The sequence below is a fragment of the Typopeltis vanoorti genome, chromosome 7 (genome assembly GCF_054136105.1).
Source record: "Typopeltis vanoorti isolate ZY-2024b chromosome 7, IOZ_Tvanoo_1.0, whole genome shotgun sequence".
NCBI classification, from domain to species: Eukaryota; Metazoa; Arthropoda; class Arachnida; order Uropygi; family Thelyphonidae; genus Typopeltis; species Typopeltis vanoorti.
The window spans coordinates 5,341,038-5,360,489 of record NC_143555.1 but is presented as its reverse complement, the minus strand read 5'-3'; the positions used below and the strand labels follow the sequence as shown (position 1 = coordinate 5,360,489).

Here is a 19,452-nt window from a genome sequence, read left to right as displayed (position 1 = left end):
GTTCATACAGAGAGATTTGAGGTTGGAGTAATACCAAGAAGAGAAATCTGATTGTGTCTGTAGATTTGAGTGTTGACTTTTGCAAGAAATAAAACAGGATTGTGTTTTTAGACAATTCTATTAACATATTCGCTGATAAAATGGCCTTTCGGCTTATTAGGATTGTGTTTTGTTTCAGCATTTAAATTAACAAGGCTATCAGGACTCCAATGAAGAATGGTTTGGAAATGAGAACATATGATTAGAGAAGTTGATAATCTGTAAGTTTTACTGATATGTAGTGGACGGTTTGTCAAATGAGATGGAGTGTACTGTACATTAGCAAAACTGTGTATTGGATTTGCAGTGAAATAGAGAGGAGGTTTGATATATAAAAGGAACAAAGTCTTTGGAGCACCACTATGTTTGCATAGTTCGAGAATAAAGATCGCTCCACCATCACACAAAGTATACCCAAACAAAAAAGCCGGTGACCTTTTTTTTTGTAGGTCATAAGATGGACCATATGATGGGATCTTTATAATAGAACTTTGTGCCAAACCTGGTCTAGGCCTTAAAGGCAACCACTTGTTTCTCATACTTTCTCTCATGTTAACATCAGAATTGCTGAAAATAAAGATCGCATCTAGTTCTACTCCTGGCTACTTGGATCTTACAGACCATGTTATGGACAACCATCAGCGTTTGCTAAGACAAAGGCATCTTGCTAGATTTGAGAGTATTTCTTGAATCTGCTTCTACTCTTATGTTGAGGAATTGAGCCCAACCTAGAGTCTCATGGATGCAAAAGCACTGCATACCTTTTTAGCACCCCTTCTTAAACCTTCAGCTGAGAATCTAGTGACATCCATTAGTGACTTCCTCCATTAATTTTTCATAATACGCAATGCTTATACATGCATATCTCTATACCAGTGTATTGGGCCTTAATATGATTGCAAGATACAGGAAATATTAATTAAAGTATTTTTTGTTGTGATAGTATCTATGTTGTTACTGATTCTTAAAAAATACAGTAATGAATGGTTATTATTTGAAAAACATTGGTGGGAAATGCATTGGGTAACATTTTTATTACAAGCTATTCAACTATTGATTGAAATAAAGATTAATGATATTCCTGCTTGTTTTGCAGTCTTCAGATATGTAGCTGTTTGAATTCTTCATATACAGTAGATTATATATGAACTCCTGTACATGATCCCACTTGGAGGATTGAAAAGTATAGTAAAATAATTAGATATACGCTGATGTTCAAAGGACGAACACTGTTTCTAAAATTACAACCGCAAATTCAGATGAATTAGCTTGTGACAAATTAGCTTGTATAACTGATGATTTTGAGTACAGAGTGGGTACACAGTCAATTTTTGAATTTCAGGTAAGGGGTCACATGATACAACTCAACAGGATAAAAGGCAAAAAGCTGTCATGCAAACTGAGTTTGAAGGAAGCTCTTTTCATGACAGAATAAAGTCGCAAACTTGGATACTGTGTAATGTCTCAAAGACTGATATTGCCAGAGAGTTTGGAATATAGCATTGTATCCAGGCTCTAGGCAGCATTTCAAACCAATGGCATGTGTTCCAGATGTTTGCTAAGAGGTCGCCCTTACTCTACCACAAAGCAAGAAGACACATTTTTTTGTTATAACAGCAAAATGTAATCAACGTGCCATGGCAGGTCAGCTTGCAAGTTGCTCCATCCAAGCACAGGTACATGGATATCTCAACAAACTGGCAAGACATCTACAACATGTAGGCCTATATGCTAATAGACCACTGTAGTCTTTACAGTGGTCTGTTAACACGAGATTTCACGTGCCACCTTCATTGTTGATTGTATTATTAACATTTGGCCTTTATGGAGTCAGAAACCCCTCGTGGGAGGTACACTATCGCACATGAGTCATTTTAGTCCTTCCTCTGATTGTAGAAGACACTTGATCTGCCATGAAAGTGGTACTATTTACCATCGTGAGAGTGTTCTTGAAAGGGATAGATACAGCAGTGCTGGGATCATGGTGTGGGGAGGATGGAGAAAAAGGAACTATAACTGGTGAACGATATTGCAATGAAGTTCTTCAGTTCCATGGTTTGATTGTTGAATGGTGCTGTAGGAAAATAATTCATTTTTATGGATGACAATGCTACACAACATTGTACACAAGTAGCAAAGGTACTCCTGGAGACTGAGGATATTAATCGAGTCAAATGGTCAGCATGCTTCCCAGATTTCCCCTATAGAACAGGTTCAGGATGCAATAGGGAGATGCATTTCTGATCAAAATTTCCTTTCAGAAAACAAGCAAGGTCTTATCCTTGCGCTTAAGGAGTAGTGGGCCAGTTTTTGTCTTAAGAACTACTGAATCACTTGTTGCTAAGCATGGTATGGCATTGTGAGAGCTGCATTGCATTTCAGTGTGGACATATTCCATACCAAAATGTCTAACTGCATAGTTTTCTGTAAGCACTGTACATTAATTCCTTAACTATGTAACTTTTGCGTAACTTTTGCCAAAAATGTATTGCAATTTAATTTGTACAAAATTTATAACACATTTTTTGTATAATATAATTTATTAGCATGCCGGCAATAAGTTTATGTCAATATTTAGTTGCAGTCATGAAAATTTTTTCATATAAATGAAAAATATACTTTGCCCTTAGCTTTAGGACACCAGTATATAAATCTTGATCAGCACCTCAGAAAGAAATATTATTAATAATAAATAGGTATTATAGTTCTTCTGATTCAGTTTACTGAAATAATTTGCATATTGTATTTAATTATTACTTTTATATCTAGGAGCTCTGGCCAGAAAACAAGTCCGTGATACTAAGGGCAGTGACCATCACTGGGGCTATGAAGATGATGATGATGGTGGTATGTAAATTGCTAGTCTTTATGGTTCTGTTAGTAATAAAACCAGATTTTAAAGATTTGGGTATTATATGGATTATATTATATGATCATGTAGTGTCTTCCCATGATAAGCCCTGGGACTTCATGGAAGTGTCATATAATAATAGAGACATATCGATTTCTTTGATGTTTTCAGATTTTAGGCATAACCTCTTTGATTCGTAAATCTTAATTTTTATAGATTCATTGTGAGTGTAGTCAATAACATTTAATGGATTCATAATTGCAGTACATTTGACAATATAAATTTATTTTTTATTCAAGTAATTTCATGGTCTTATTAGTTTCTTCACAAATTACTTCAAATCAAGTTATTTCAAATAGGAGTAACTTAAATATTAGTTAACACAAACATAGAAAATATTGGTTACAGTTCTCTGATTTAATTTATTACTGTTATTGAATTAATGGTGTATGCAATTTCATGTGCCACCTTCATTGTTGATCTTATTATTATTAACATTTGACCTCCATGGAGTCAGAAACTCATCGTGGGAGGTACACACCATTGCACACAATGCTCATCCAACAGTGCCTTAAACTGATTCAATGTGTCTACACCCACAACACACTCAGGCAATGCATTCCATTCGCCAACCACTCTCCATGCAAAGAACTTACTCCTCTGCTCACACCCTTATACAGTTTCCAGCGATGACCTCTTGTGCTACCCCCCCCCTTCCATTCTATGAAAAAATCTCCATGTTGATGCAATAAAGCCTGACTAGCTTATATGTCCCAATCATATCCCCCCCCCCTTCCTCCTATTCACGAGCCTCTGCAACTAACATGTTCTCAGTTTGTCCTACTCCACATTCCAAAGACCACTGACCACCTTTGTGAATTCTTCTCTGGACCCTTTCCAACATATCCTCATCACCATGAAAACCAGGTGACCAAATCTGTGCACAATAATCCCTATGAGGCTTGATGAAGGCCTTATACAATGGTATCATAACCTCTCTATTTCTGAGAATACTAATGTTACCAACCAATTTCTGTATCCTGTTTTTCCCCAATCTCTCTCCAGTACCTTCACAATTCCAGATATACAGATTGGCCTGTAATTTGAAGCTACAGCCTTACTTTTTTCTCTCACGTAGTCCTAAATAGACCGTTGGATCACGCATGGCTGGTAGATGATGTCAGTTGAGAAAGGGAGGAATTTGTCCATTTTTGGATGTTATCAGTCCATTTTAATCGAAGTCAGCCCCTAAACCTTGATCCCAGAATGATTCCTTCTAGTGCTTGCTTTGGAATGCCATTAGCCCTCTCCACATGTCCAAACCATTTCATCTGTCTTCTTCTGATGATTGTCAGAATATTTCCTCTTTTTCTCCCATCTATTGAATCAATCAGTTTTCGGACATTTTCATTGGTTTCATGAGCGGTATATAGGGAATTCTCAAAAGTCTTCTGTAAGTTTTCATTTCAAAACACAGGAATCTCCTGTCATCTTCCCTCAATAAAGTCCAGGCCTCACAACCATACAAGAGGATAGAATTCACCAAAGTGTCAATTAGTCTTAGTCTGATTGTGATTGCTATTCTGTTATGGTTTTAACTTCTGTAGGGCTATGGTTGCCTTAGCAATTCGGTATTTAATGTCGGTTTTTGAGCGGCCATCTTGACTCAATGTGCTTCCTAGATAAGTGAACTTGTTTACATTCTCAATTTCTTTATTGTCAATTTGTATCTTTAAGAGTTCAATGTCTGATTTTGAGGTTATCAGTGTTTTTGTTTTTTTGCAGGTTTATGTATAATCCATATTTTTTTTTAATGTTCCAAAAACACGGCTGGTTATTTCTTGTAATTCTTCACTTTCTGCCAGAATATTGATATCGTCTGCAAAACATAAGTTGTTTATTCTTATTCGCCAACTACTATTCCAGTGTCATATTCACGAAGAGCTTCATCTATGACATATTCAGAAAACAATTAAAAAGAAGAGGGGACAAGATACATCCCTGTCTTACCCCTCGTTCTGCCCGGAGTTCACTTCTGTAATTTTTAATTTCAATTCTCATATCAGATGAGGAATAAAGAGATTTAATAATCCTAATGATTTTGTTGTCAATAACGTAATGTTCTAAAATTTTCCATAATGTCTCGTGCCATATTGAGTCAAAAGTTTTTTGAAGGTCTAAAAAGTTGTGACAGATTATTTTGTTATGTTCTATGTATTTTTCACCTACTATGTGTATTGTAAAAATATGGTCGATTGTACTTCTTGACTTCTGGAAACCTGCTTGTTCATCCGATAGTCTGTTTTCTATTTTCTTTTCGATTCTTGACAATAATATTTTTAACAGGATTTTGCTTGGATGACTAATAAGGCTTATTGTTCTATAGTGCTACATTTATTGCTGTTTCCCTTTTTAGGAATAGGTACAAGGACTGAAGTCTGCTGATCAGAAGGCCAAGTTTCTGTGTTCCATATGCCCTGGAATAAATTTAACAAGGTGTCTATGATGATGTCACCTCCCTAATGTATCAGTTCCATTGTAAACTAGGAAAATCACCAGGAATGGCGATTTTCCTATTTTTGAGGAGCTAACTGCTGCAATGACTTCTTCTTTTAATATTGGGTAATCTCCTTCCTTCGAACCTCCTGGCAAAATTTCATCCAAAATATCGTAGTCAGTTGTGGGGGGGGGGGTCCTTTTGAAAAAGCATGATTGCATAACATTTCCATCTATCAGCTATTTCTGGTTATCCGTGATAAGAGTTCCATCTTCCATACTCCAATTAATTGCAGTAAAAAGTTTGATTAACTTATTGATAATTTGAAAAGCATTTTTAGGATTATTTTTATTTAAGTCCTCTTCTATATTTTTGCATTCATCTAGTATCCATAAGTTTCTAGCATGTTTGATTTCTTTTTTAATAATGCATTAATATTTTTATATTGTTCTCTGTTATTGCCGCTATTAATATGAGATTTCAAATTTCTTCTTTCGTCGCATAGGTCCAAAATATTTTTGGTTATCCATGGTTTATTGACTTTCCTTTTGTATCCAAGAATTTCTTCAGCTGTCTCAGTTATCTTTTGTAAGAAGTATTTGGTTTTAGATTTGATATTATTATATTTTTTGAAGCTCATGTCGAAAATTTGTTTTAATTTGTATTTATATAATGTATTTATTTGGGGGTCTTTTAATTTTTCTATATTATATCTTTTACGAGTTGATTTTGTAGGTAAAATTTCCCTCATTTTCATATTCACAGTTGTGATGTGGTCGTTGCCAATGTCGGCTCCAGGAAATGATCTGGTTCTTATGAGGTTGATGAAGTTTTTAAATTTTGTGCTGACAAGGATAAAGTTGATTTGGTTGTGTTTTACCATCAGGAAGTCCATGTCCATCTTCTGGAAGGTTTATGGCAAAATAGAGTGTTACTAATGGTGAGTTCATTTTGTGAGGCAAAATTGATCAAAACCTCTTTCGTTTGTCTCCCCATAGCCACACGGTTCATCAAATGGGAGAAAACCTTTACCAACGTCTGTTCCAATTTTGGCATTCCAATCATCCTGTACAATCAAAAGGTCTTTTCTATTCGCTCCAGTGATTGTTGCATTAAGTTGACCATAAAACTCCTCTGCTTCGGAGTCCTTGTGGCCTGTGGTTGGGGCATAGACCTGTATGATGGTGATATTGAGTGGTTTTCCTCTTAGGCAGACTAGAGCAATTCTGCTATTAATAGCAGAATTCCATGACAGAATTTTGTGATGATTTGTGTATCAAAATCCCGACACCTTCTTTTCCGCTGCAATCACATCTAGAGTAAAGAAGCAAATGTCCTTCGTCTGTTGTTAGCTCTCCTGTTTTGGGCCATCGAATTTCACAGAGTCCCATAACAGTCCATTCATATCTTTTTAGTTTGTGCTGTAGTAATTTGAGTTGACCTGATTGTAGTAGAGTCCTAATATTCCAAGTTCTGGTCAATAAATGGTTGCTTGCCAAGTCTGAATCTGGATCCAGTTTTTTCATTATTTTTGTCAGTGATAGTGGTGGTGGTAGTGCCAGTCGCTAACTTCTCATTGCCACCCCTGGAGCTGCTACCAAATGGCAATGTAGACCTTGTTGAACAGGATGATGTCCGAGCCGGGATAGTATACTGTGTTAAATCATTCGCCATGAATGTCTAGTGGGCAGTAAATTAAGACAGATGGTGCCCATATCCTCTACTGTCTTTGCCTGCTAGCATTTAGCTGGGCAAAGGGATGGCCTTCGTGCCTTGGGAGACCCTACCAGGAGTAATGATACTCCCAATGTGCTTTACCCATCCTGCCCATGCCACCCCCCCACCCCCATACACACACACACCATGGTGAGGCAGCATAGGATTTTGGGGTCCTACAGCCTTATATCACCACCTTTATGCTGAATTTTACCCTCCTTCCATTGCGTTAGAACTTGTGCTGTTGTAAGACTTATTAAAACAGGCATGCCAGTGCTACTGCCAATTCCCTGGAACATTTCCTTAAGATGCGTGGTGATATGTCATCAAATACTATTACCTTATTTACATCAAGATTATTTATTTCCTCAAATACCTACTGTTCACCCACAATTAAGCCATTCTCTATACTTAAGTTTCTCATGATTCCATCTTGATCAGGATGAAATACCCTTAAAAACTGATCACTGAATATCTCAACAATGTCTTCTGCAGCAATTACCATTCTACCATTTTCATTATCTTACCATGATCATTCTTTCTTCTACTTGCCACATATCTAAAAAAAAACTCTGTAGGTTTTTTTTTTTGCCTGATTTGCCACATACTACACTTTTTGATTTTCTTACTGAGTCACTCTCCTGGCTTGTTCTTTATACTCTTCGTGTAACTGATTATTACATCTTGTAATAATCAGTTATTTCCTCCAAAGTACCTTCTTTTTCCAGATTTCATGCTTAAGTTCCACACTTATCCATTTTACACCTACTATATTCATTCTTTTGGCCTTCAGAATACATTCACACATTGATGCCATTATGTATTTCTTTTGTCAGTTCCCAAGCAGCATTTATTTCCTTACTGCCCAACTCCTAGTTCCATGCTATAGCTCTAAGCTGTCTCCTTAAGCTTGTCATAATCACCAGCCTTATAATTCCAAATATATCCTTTCCTCACAGAAATCTGCATATGGCTAGCCAGAACTCAGGTGATCACTTCATGATCACTCTCACGAACTGGAGGAAAGTGTGAAACCCCCACTCACAATTACATCCTCTGATGAAATGGTCGGATCTAACACTCTGGATTTTCATGTGCCTTCCTTTACCTGCTACCTGAGATAGTTATCTCTCAAGAAATTCATTTTCCTTATTCCCAAATGCTATCTCTTCATTCCATTCTATACCAACATAATTAAAATCACCCATAATAATTACCCTTCCTTTGTTCACTAATCCAAGTTGTTTATACATTTCTTCATCACAGCCCTCCATATTTCCAGGCCTAAAGCAATGTCAAACTAAATATGTCTTCCTGTCAACCTCCACATTACACCATGCCTCATAATGATTGCCACTCTTTCATACCTACCTTATGTGGACATAATTCCCCTACTATCATCAGCACTTCCCCTTGTCCTTTCTATCCTTACAAAAAATACTGTATCCTTCCATTTCTATTCCCACTAGAATATCATCTTCTTTTAACCATGTTCCACTTATTTCAATGATTTTGGGATGATTAAACTCAATCATTGAAACCATTTAATTTCATCTCCCTTATTTCATACTTCTGGCACTTGTAAACAAATACAGTATTGTGGTTGTGATTTCCCCACCACACCTACCCAATCACCTTTATCACCACTTACCACACATATATCTGCTCAGTCTCAACTTCTCCACTCACATCACATCACAGTATACTCCATCTTCATACACACATTCACTGCCACTTTCAACATCCAATCTCCCTATGCCATGTTTCTCTGTCCACGATCTTTCCCTGTTCCTCTTGCATTCCCGTTCTCACTCCATCTCTTGCTTCATATCTCTTGAAAGCATCACATACTATACTTCCATCCAGCAACACTTTCTCCAGTGCACTCACTCCAAAGCTATTCAAAATGCATCCATCACACCTATATAATTTCATTCTTCCCTCAAACACATGCCATACATCCACAAACTGTACTCCCTTCTCCTCACACAGCTCGGCTAGCATGCCATTCATGATTTTGAGATGGAGAGCCAAAATCATGAATGACATGCTAGCGGAGCTGTGTGAGAAGAAGGGAGTACAGTTTGTGGATGTATGGCATGTGTTTGGGAAAGATTGTCAGCATGTTGCTGAGGTATGACAATGATGAGCAACATGCTGACAATCTTTCCCACTTATATATAGAGTAATAAATTATATTTAATTTTCTCTTACATGTGTGAAGTCGTTATTCAAAAAAATATAAATTGTATTATTATTATTACTATCTGAGATGTCCAGGAAGTGAGACTCATCGAGGGAGCCTATACATCACCCAAACCAGCTGTTATACCTTCCCTTAAATTCATTCACCATAAATGTGCTCACTTCTCTGTAAGAGAAAAACTTAATTCTTACCCTTTTCTTGACTGCAAACAAACTTAATTTCCATGAATGTTCCTGTGTACTCTCCCCACTCTCCATATAACAAAAAATTTCATCATATGATATCTTATAACACCCATTCAGAAGTCCCAGGGTCTGTAATCCATATACTCAAAATCTGTCCTCATAATCTAAATCCCATAAACTCGATATAATCTTTGTAATTCTTCTTTGCATCCTTTACACAGCTTCTTTTTCCTTTGGAACCCAGAAGACCAAATATGTGGCCTTATAAGCTTCATAAGCTTATGAAGTGAACCTTGCGTCTCAAGGTTCACTTCATCGCAGTTATCCTTTGAGTTGTATTTGCAACTTTTGCTATGTGACCTTTGAACTTCAAATTCCTATCCACCATTATGCCAAGATCCCTAGCCTCCTCGGTTTCTTGTAGCATAAACTGCACTAATATAATATGGCACTGGAAATCTTGTCATGCCAAAGTTCATAACTTTACTTCTTTTTCTTTAGCTAGTTGAACCTCTGAGGTTCTTAGCTGCATGCACCAGCTTCTTCCATTCCTTTCTGAATTCCCATCTCTTCCAAGTCTTTTTGGATATTATTCTTCCAGTGCATCTGTATCTGGGTCGCTTTCCATCAGGCTCATCTAGAATGCTTGTTTAGCCATTCTCTCCTCATCCATTCTTTCCACATGTCCCTCGATCTGCTTGCTTGAATCTCATGAACTCTAAGTGGGGATCTATAGAGTTCATATAGTTCTTGGTTATGTCTTCTTCTCCATTCACCTGCTATCTCTTACAGGTCCATAGACTTTCTGAGGATTTTATTTTCAACGATCTGCTATGGTCCAGATTTCTGCTCCATATGAAACAATAGGTCTAATAATTGTCTTGTATATATTTCTGTTTTAACTCTGCTTGATAGAATTTTGGAAGATAATACATGTAGTGGATGATTACATCTATTTCCTGCCTCTCTTTGTTCTGATCCTTTTCTTATCTCGTCTGTTTCATTAAATGTTTTTCAATGTTTTGCAGTTCTCTGGTAAAATTTCCAATAATCTTCAGATATGTTATCATCACTACAGCAACATTTCTGCTCATCGGGACAAAGATTCTCCGCAGGTTGTAACAACTTTAACTTGTGCTTTAGACACCGCCCTGTTGTGATGAGTTTTTAGCACCATTCTTAAGACTAGTAAAATCTAATAATATTTCTACATCATGTTATTAAATGCTCTAGTTACAATAAACACACTTAAAATACACCAATTAATAAAAAAACACCCAATAAATCAATAAAAATCTCCGACCTTTCAGGAGCCCATCTTTTTATCAGATAGCCTCAAACCCAACATTAATTTGAGTGTGAACCAGCACCTAACCCTAAATATTCATACAAATCACATCCGCAATCCACAAAATATACCTTTGTGTATAATCTGTAGCAGCATTTTCCAAACTTTACATTCCCTAGAGACTGTCCCCCCCCCTCCATGCATGTATGTGAGAATGATATTTTTAATTGTACCTGACATCAGGTAGCCTCCGTAGCTCAGTCAGTATTGACAAAGCCTTTGGTCGGAAAGACCTGGGTTCGATTCGCATCAGTAACATGAGGATTATTTGGTCTCTTTCGATGGAAGGTGAGTTAGTCAGTCTCTCATACAGAGGTAGAGGGTTTCTTTCACCTGGAAACTTGGGTTTTTCATCCCCCAGAACATGCAAACCAGTCATGTGAACATACGTTTCTACAGACATAAAACATCTCCAAGAATAAGGAGTAACCAACCTATTCTGTAGGATTTCAGTTCCAAATGTCTACATGGTAAAATGTGTAGGTCTATGCATGAGAGTAAATTAGGATAGGATAGGACCTGATATCAGTTTGGCAAGCAGTAGTCCTTGACTAAGTGTATATTTTCGATGTCGATTACATGAATTTATGACTTTTCATTTTTTATCATTTATAGAGTGATTTTCTCTGTTAGGTCACATGCCATATTTAAAATTTTATCTTTTCTGAGTATTGGTAATTATTCCCCCCCCCCTCCATGGACCAGTATCAAGCCACAGACCACACTTTAGGAAACAGCACCCTATAGTATTCTTGCCTCATTCATATCTTATCAATTGTACTTCCTCTGGAGGATACTTAGGGATAAGACCATAATGCACTCTTGTCCCTAAGGTATCCTCCTTGGGTAATCTCATGTACGCTTTATTTAATGACTTCAGTATTATGCTGAATTATTAGTTCCAGTAATTCATACTACCTACATTTCATAGTAATCAAGTGATAGAATCACACACCCTTCTGTTTACTCAATGCTTAACAGAACATCAGTTGACTGTTCTGTTCAAATATTATATACAGTTTCACACTGCCAGAGATGCATCCTAATGATATTATTCCTTTCATTATATGCATATATTTTAATTGAAAGTTAAATTAAAATACATAGAACAAATGAGATAATTTTTGTCAGAAATGGGACTAGAGACACTACAGTAGTAGAAAATATAGCTTACAATCTTTGTCAAGGAAATTGGTGATTGCTTTGTTTTGAGAGCACTTTATACAGAAATAATGAAAGAACTCTCAGTCAAATAATTTGATTCCCCCCCTTTTTTTTTTTAATTTTGCAGAATAATTTCTAGGAACACCAATGCCAATTGGTTTGTGAGTAGGAGGTGAGAAAATGGCAGAACAGTGTCCATTCTTTAAAAATGGACACAACAGAAATACTTTGAATTGTAAAAGCTACATTATGAACACTAGATCTAAAATTAAAAACAGACTTTTGTCACAGAAGTATTTAACCACAGACACTAAAACTCATAAGTAGTAAAATTCAAGGTCACGTAACTCAGTTTTCATTCTGTTAGTTTTTTTCAGTTGAAATGTCTAGTACCTTCAAATGGCATCTTGTTATTGTGAAAAACAGCACTTGTTTGTTTTTTAGTGCTTTGCAAGTGTTTACAAAACATTGGATTCATAAAATTTACGATTGAGTATGATCATATTTTTTATTTCACTTTTTTTTTTTTTTATCCTTTGCATCAGAATGTTAGCATTTTAGTTTTTTATGTGCTTTTCATAGTACATTAATACCATGGGAGGACTAAATTTTTTTTTATATAATCTGGAACCCCTACTCTAAAAACAATTTGTATGATCAAAGTTGTTTAAGAGGTAGTAAAGCTGTAAACACAGATTTTTCCTGGAATATGGTGTATGTGTTGCAGCATGAATGTTTAGAAAGTAACTACTTAAAGGAGAAGTAATGATTGATACTGTGTGGTAAATTCTTAGTATTGGCCTTCTATGATGAATTTTCAGACTCAGTAGGGATGCCCATGTAATACTATGTTTGACATTACATTATTACATATATGGTAAAATTGTTTACTAGTAGCATATGATATAATTTACAACACATAATTATCCTTATAGGAGCAAAAAACTGGCCTCTGAAATTCAAACAATGTGCTGGAAAACACCAGTCACCTGTAGACATAGATACAGATGATGCTGATCTGAATGAACAACTTGATGCGATAGACTTTGAGGATTATGATGACTCCCTTAAGGCATATATTGTAAATAATGGTCACACAGGTATGCATATACATTTTTTTTTTATTCTTGCTATATGAATATTTTCTGCCTGAGCTTTTTATATCTTATAGTTGAGTTGTGTATATATATATATATAGTTGTATATTTGAATTTTAGATGAAACTGACCTATTTGCAATATAAGGTGATTGTAAATATAGTGCAAGAAAAACTACATGTAATATATAACAAGCATGAAATGTTAATATTCTTTAGATTTTCTGCTTATTGTAGACTAGCAATGTAGTAATCCTAACTAGTATTGTATGTCTGTTTTTTTACAGAGCAAGAACATTGAAATTATACTTGTTTTCAACCTTATTTTATCCAAGTGTAAGCAAACAGAATTTGGATGTGAAATATCTTAACTATGCTACTTGTATGAGAGCAGTCTGAAAAGTTATCAACCACAGATGGCAACACTATCAGCAAGATTTTTTTTTTATAAGTTGGTACATCTGTCAAGCATCCATGTGAAATTGCAAGTCATTCTATAAGTAGTTTGTTTTATACAGCTGTCTGAAGCAAAAGTGTTGTATGTATCCCTTGAAATGGATAAAATTGAGTATCATGTGGTTATAAACTTCTTTGCAAAAAAAAGGTCTAACGCCAAAAGAAATTCATTCAAAGTTCATAAAAGTTTATGGGCACTCTTCTCCTTTGTTTTCGACAAGAAATGGACTGCCGAGTTTAAACATGGCTGTACGTGCCTTGAAGATGATCCACGTGAAAGATGTCCAAAAAGTGTAACAACACCAGAAATCATTGATCAAGTGCATGATATGGTATTGGATGACTGGTTAGTCAAAGTGCATGAAATTGCTGAGACTATAGGCATTTCAAAAGAATGTGTAGGATATATTTTGCATGAAGAATTGCATATGAAAAAGCTTTGTACAAGATGGGTGCCGCGCTTGCTCACATCAGATCAAAAACGCACTCGCATGAAAATGCTCCAAGCACTCTGAACAGTACTTGGAGCGTTTTAACAAGAATGAAACTGATTTTGTGCATTGATTTATTACTATGGATGAGACTTGGATTCACCATTACCCACCAGAATCCAAACAGTGGAGACAGAAGCCGGTTCCATCAATAGGAAAGGTCATGGCATCGGTGTCGGTGTTTTGGGATGCTTAAGGCATTTTGTTTATTAATTATCTTGAAAAGGGTAAAACAATAACCGGGGAATATTATTCTGATCTTTTAACCAGACTAGATAAAAAAATTCGTGAGTAAAGACCCGGTTTGCAGAAGAAAAAAATAATCTTTCATCAGGACAATGCACCTGTTCACAAAGGTGTTTTGGCAATGGGAAAATTAATATATCTGCACTATGAATTGTTGGAACATCCACCCTATTCTCCAGATTTGGCTTCCTCTGTCTATCTTTTACCAAAACTAAAACTCTTCCTTGCTGGTCAGCGTTTTCCTTCGAATCAAGAAGTGATTGCAGCTGTAGAGGGGTATTTTGCAGATCTTACTGAGAACCACTACAGGGATGGGATAATGGAATTGGAGCATCGCTGGAATAAATATATTAATCTTAAGGGAGATTACGTTGAAAAATAAAAATAATTTTGAAATTATAAATTTGTTTTTTCATTGTTAGCCCAAGAACTTTTCAGACCACCCTCGTAATGAGTATGACATGGACATTTTAAGAGGAGAGATAGAAAAAGTAATAAGATGGTTAAAAGACAACAAGAGTGCTGGTAATGATAACATCACTGGAGACATTATTAAATATGATGGTGAAAGTATGGTTATAGAAATGCACCAACTATGTTACCACCTTGCTAGCAGAATGCAAAGAAGATTTGGAGGAACTTATTATGAAAGTTAAGGAAGAATATGCAAAATATGGTCTTAAACTTCACCTCAAAAAAGACAAAAGTTATGGCAACATGTGAACTTAAAGATTTTGAAGTAGATGGGGAGAAAATGGAAGCAGTTAACAATTTTGTGCTCCTAGGATCCCGTGATAAAGATAGTTATTGTACTGAAGAAGTTAGAAGATTATTACTCAGAAAGAAAGCAATGACATATTTAAGCAAGATCTTTAAAGATAAAGATATTAGCCTCGCAACAAAAATCAGAATCGTGAAAGTAATGGTATTCCCTGTGGTACTGTATAGATGTGAAAGTTGGACCTTAAGGAAGATAGATGCATTTGAATTATGGGTTTGGAGATGCTTACTAAGAATATCATGGAACTGCAAAGCAAACCAATAAATTAGCTCCCTCAAAGCTATGATTATCAAGCAAAAATTGTCATACTTCGGACATATTATGCGAGCAAATATGTCTGGAGAATATGATGATGCTTGCTAAAGTTGATGGAAGCAGGAGAAGAGGAAGACCAAGAATTAGATGGGTGGATGGAGTTAAAGAAGCAACTGGAGTGCGCTTGGAAATTCTGAAAGACATGGTCAGGGACAGATCAAAATGGAGAGTGTAGGTTCGTGGGATCACCAGGAGTCGAAAACAACTCAATGGAACATAACACACACACATACAAACTATGTAATATGGTATGGAAGGAAGGGGAAATGCCAGAGGAATAGATGAAATTGGTATTAGTGACATTATATAAGAAAGGAAATAAGCTAGAATGTAAAAATTATAGAAAAATTGCTTTGACAAGTTACCTTGGTAAGGTGATGATGACGATGATACTGACAGAAAGATTGAGAACACAATTGGAAACATACCTTGCAGATGAGCAAGCAGGAAAGATAGAAGTACAATTCAACAGATTTTGATAATGTGGTTAATAGCAAAGAAAGCTAGGAGAAAAAACAAAAGCATATAGAATTTCAGAAGGCATTTGACAGTATCAAAGGACCGGAAGATAAAGACATTCATGTTTGGTATTATGGATGATGTAAGCAGAAGAGGCAGACCATACAGAGAATGGATAGATGACAAAGGACTGATGTGGAATGATTTTTCAGAAATTGAGACATTGTGCACTGGACAACGAAAGGTGGAAGAAGATAGTGAAGGAGGCATCAGACGCCAACAGGCAGTGAACCCATGGATCATGATGATGATGATGAAACTCACTTGCCATTCACGTAGTTCATTTATGTCCTTTTGCAAAGCCCTATCATGTGTTGTACTGCTCGTAGTGCTTCCAAACTTTGCATCATCTGCAAACAATTGTATATCACCATTCAAGCTTTTCATGGTATAATTGACATAAAAGTTTAATGGCCCAAAACAGATCTTTGAGACACACCACTAGTGACTTTCCTTTCTCTTCTGGGATATTGCTTCTCCAAATCAAACTTGCTAATACCTATTATCAGTGACGGTGCTGCAACTTTCGAAATATACATGCACACTGTACATGTGTTTGGATGAAATATCAAAATTATGGTAAAAATTAATTAAACATGAAAAAATATTGTTTATTATCGATACAATTATAGTTTGGTATTTAAGAAGAACTAACAACAGTTAGTTCTTCTGTTGTTCTGGCCATATGATGAAAATATCGTCTACATAGTATAGCCAAATTTTTGGTTTTTTATGATAATTGTTTAAAGCATTATTTTCAAAATGTTTCCTATATAGGTTAGCTAAAGCCGGGGAGAGCCCATAGGCAGTCCTTTTTGTTCCCAAAATTTGTCTTGATACATGAAAAAAAAGTATTTTTTATCCAATGTTTATAAAGTTCTACGATGTCCGGAGGAAAAAGGTCTTCAAGGAGATTCACTGTTTCATATCTGGGAACATTTGTAAACAGGTTGATTACATCAACATGTTTACAAATGTGGTCCAGAATGAACACCAGAGGGACTGGCTATGGGCTCCCCTGGCTTTAGCTAACCTATATATAATTAATAATTAACACATGTCTACAATAATAACTTAAATACAGATATTTCATACTAAAACTAATAGTATATCTTCAGTGCTATAAACAGATAGGAGCAGGAATACAAGTAACGAACATTCGGTGGATCACCTATTAAAATACAATGTTGTCGCAAGCTAGGGAATGAAAGAAATTAATAAATAATTAATATTTAAGATAATTGGTTTTTTAATGATTACATAAAATAAAAGTCTCCCAGATCGAGAGAGAGAGAGAGGGGCAATCATTTAGATTTAAATTCGGTCAGCGTAAAATAGCTCCACAACTTTCTTTAAAGAGGCGTTCATATTTGAACCTGCATCTATGAAGGAGAATAGCTTTATCCCACTGGATATCATTGGTAGTGTTGTGCTAGACCAGACGTCTGAGGTTTGTTGTAATCAATATAATACCGATGTTCTTTAATTCTTTTTTCCACAGAACGGCCAGTTTGTCCAAAATAAGAAATATCGCGATGTTTCTTATTTAACAACAACTAATTCTACACCAAGTTTGGTCAGCATTGATAAAAAATATACCCAAGGCAGCCTCAGACAATGTGAACAACAGAACGTGACATCATCCAACATTGTTCAAACTTAGCATTGCACTGAATCTGCATTCGGATATTTAATTTAATGAACAGTTAGATGGCCACAACTGCATAGAATGAACTATTTTGAGTAATTTCTCATTTCTTTTGTTTAAACTTTTAGTTACCTTTGACCCCTGAAGATGTAAGTCAAACGACTTACAAAACTTGTTGGGTTTTTTAGTTTTATTTATTAAGATAAATAAAACTAAAAATTCTGGTAATTGGACCACACTTAATGTGTGGTCCAATTACCAGAATCTTTCTTATGAACTTATGTTTCATTCATTTCCCCTCTTTTCTGACTTTCAAACAAACTTTGAAACTCACAAACCTTCAAGGAATGTTGAATGTTTTTCTTTTCTTTCCTGTTCTTGAAGGAAACATTCCACATACAAATTGTCTGAACAAGGTTGAGATTCGAGGGAAAAATAGTGGCAGTGGTTTTGAAGCAGTATGGTGGGAGGGAAAAGTTGATGGATGACAGAGACAAACTGGCAACTGAACAAGAGGGTAATCATTATGGATGATTTTAATTATTGTATTACCGTTTTGAATGAAGAGATAGCATCAGAGAATAACAAGAATGAATTTGTTTCATTCTTAAGGGACAACTAACTTAAGCAATATGCAATGGAGGATAGAAGAGGATTGAGAGTCTTAGATATGATCTTATGATAAGAGGACATGATTATGAGACAGCTTAAAGATCATATTGCTAAAATTATGAGAAAATCACAATAGATTATGGCAATAATGAAGAGGACTTTGACATGCAGAAGCAAAGAGGATATTGTTCCCTTGCATAAGGCCTTGATCAGGTTACATTTAAACTACTGTGCACAGATCTGGTCTCCTGTTTTCAAGGGGATGAAGATATCTGAAGGAGAGTCCAGAGAAGATTCACTAAGTTGATGTTGGTCTATGGCAGTGGTATTCTACCTTTTTTGCTACGCGAGCTACTTTTCTATAAAAAGTTATTCGGATCTACTCTCTTATAAGTTATTCTGTGATCTACTCTCTTATATAGATCACATTCCCCCAACCTGATATCTGATTACGCACAAATAAACAACTAAAAAAAAAAAAATACACAACTAAAAACTTTATTTATCACTTTTAATTATTTTAACATAACAAATATTTTTATAGGAAATGCTGGTTGATTAAAAAAAAAAAGTTAATGTGAAATTTGGCATTGTTTGGACCTTGCAATATTTTCATAGTCAAGTTGATATGAAGAAGTGGCCAATCGCAGACAATCATCCAAATTAACATTTGTAATTTGGTTTCTTAATTGATTTTTTATGATGGTCATATTTGAAAAAGCGGATTCTGACAAGTATGTCGAGCCGAAACACGACAGAATTTTTCGCACAATATCAGTTAATATTGGGAATTTTTCATGTGCATACTTCCAAATGACTTCATTGTTTATTGATTTTAAATGTAAACTATTCTGAATGTTTATTATCTCAAATTCTACTTCAGCTTGGTTTATATCAAACAGCCCACTAATTTTATTTGAAATTTCTGTGATGTTCAAGTTTTCTTGAAATGGATTATTGATAAAAGATACAATCATCTTGAATTTATTTCTTCAACAAATTCTTTTAAATCATAGCTAAGCATTTCTTGATTTTGTTCAAAAAATATTAATAAATATGGGAGATGTCTAAATTCGAAGTCATTTATATTTTTCTTTAATAAAAGTAAGTATTGTTGGAAAGCTTAACATGATTTATTGAACTTAACATGTCAATTAAATTTTTATCTCTACCTTGTAACTCTAAATTTAAATTGCTTAATTTCATACAGAAATCTACTAAAAATGATAAGTGTAACAACCATCTTTTATCACTCAATTGTGGATAACAAGAAAATTTTTTA

General features: G+C 35.4%; 1 protein-coding gene across 1 annotated transcript in view; it reads left to right on the top strand.

Moving 5' to 3' along the window:
• The window catches only part of LOC150104461 (putative carbonic anhydrase 3), a 176,675-nt gene that overhangs the window by 92,905 nt on the left and 64,318 nt on the right, over nt 1–19,452 (top strand). Inside the window, exons 2-3 of the mRNA XM_090395155.1 lie at nt 2,809–2,886; nt 12,942–13,106. Coding sequence (XP_090251281.1) covers nt 2,809–2,886; nt 12,942–13,106 — 243 coding nt within the window. The remainder of the gene's footprint in view (nt 1–2,808; nt 2,887–12,941; nt 13,107–19,452) is intronic.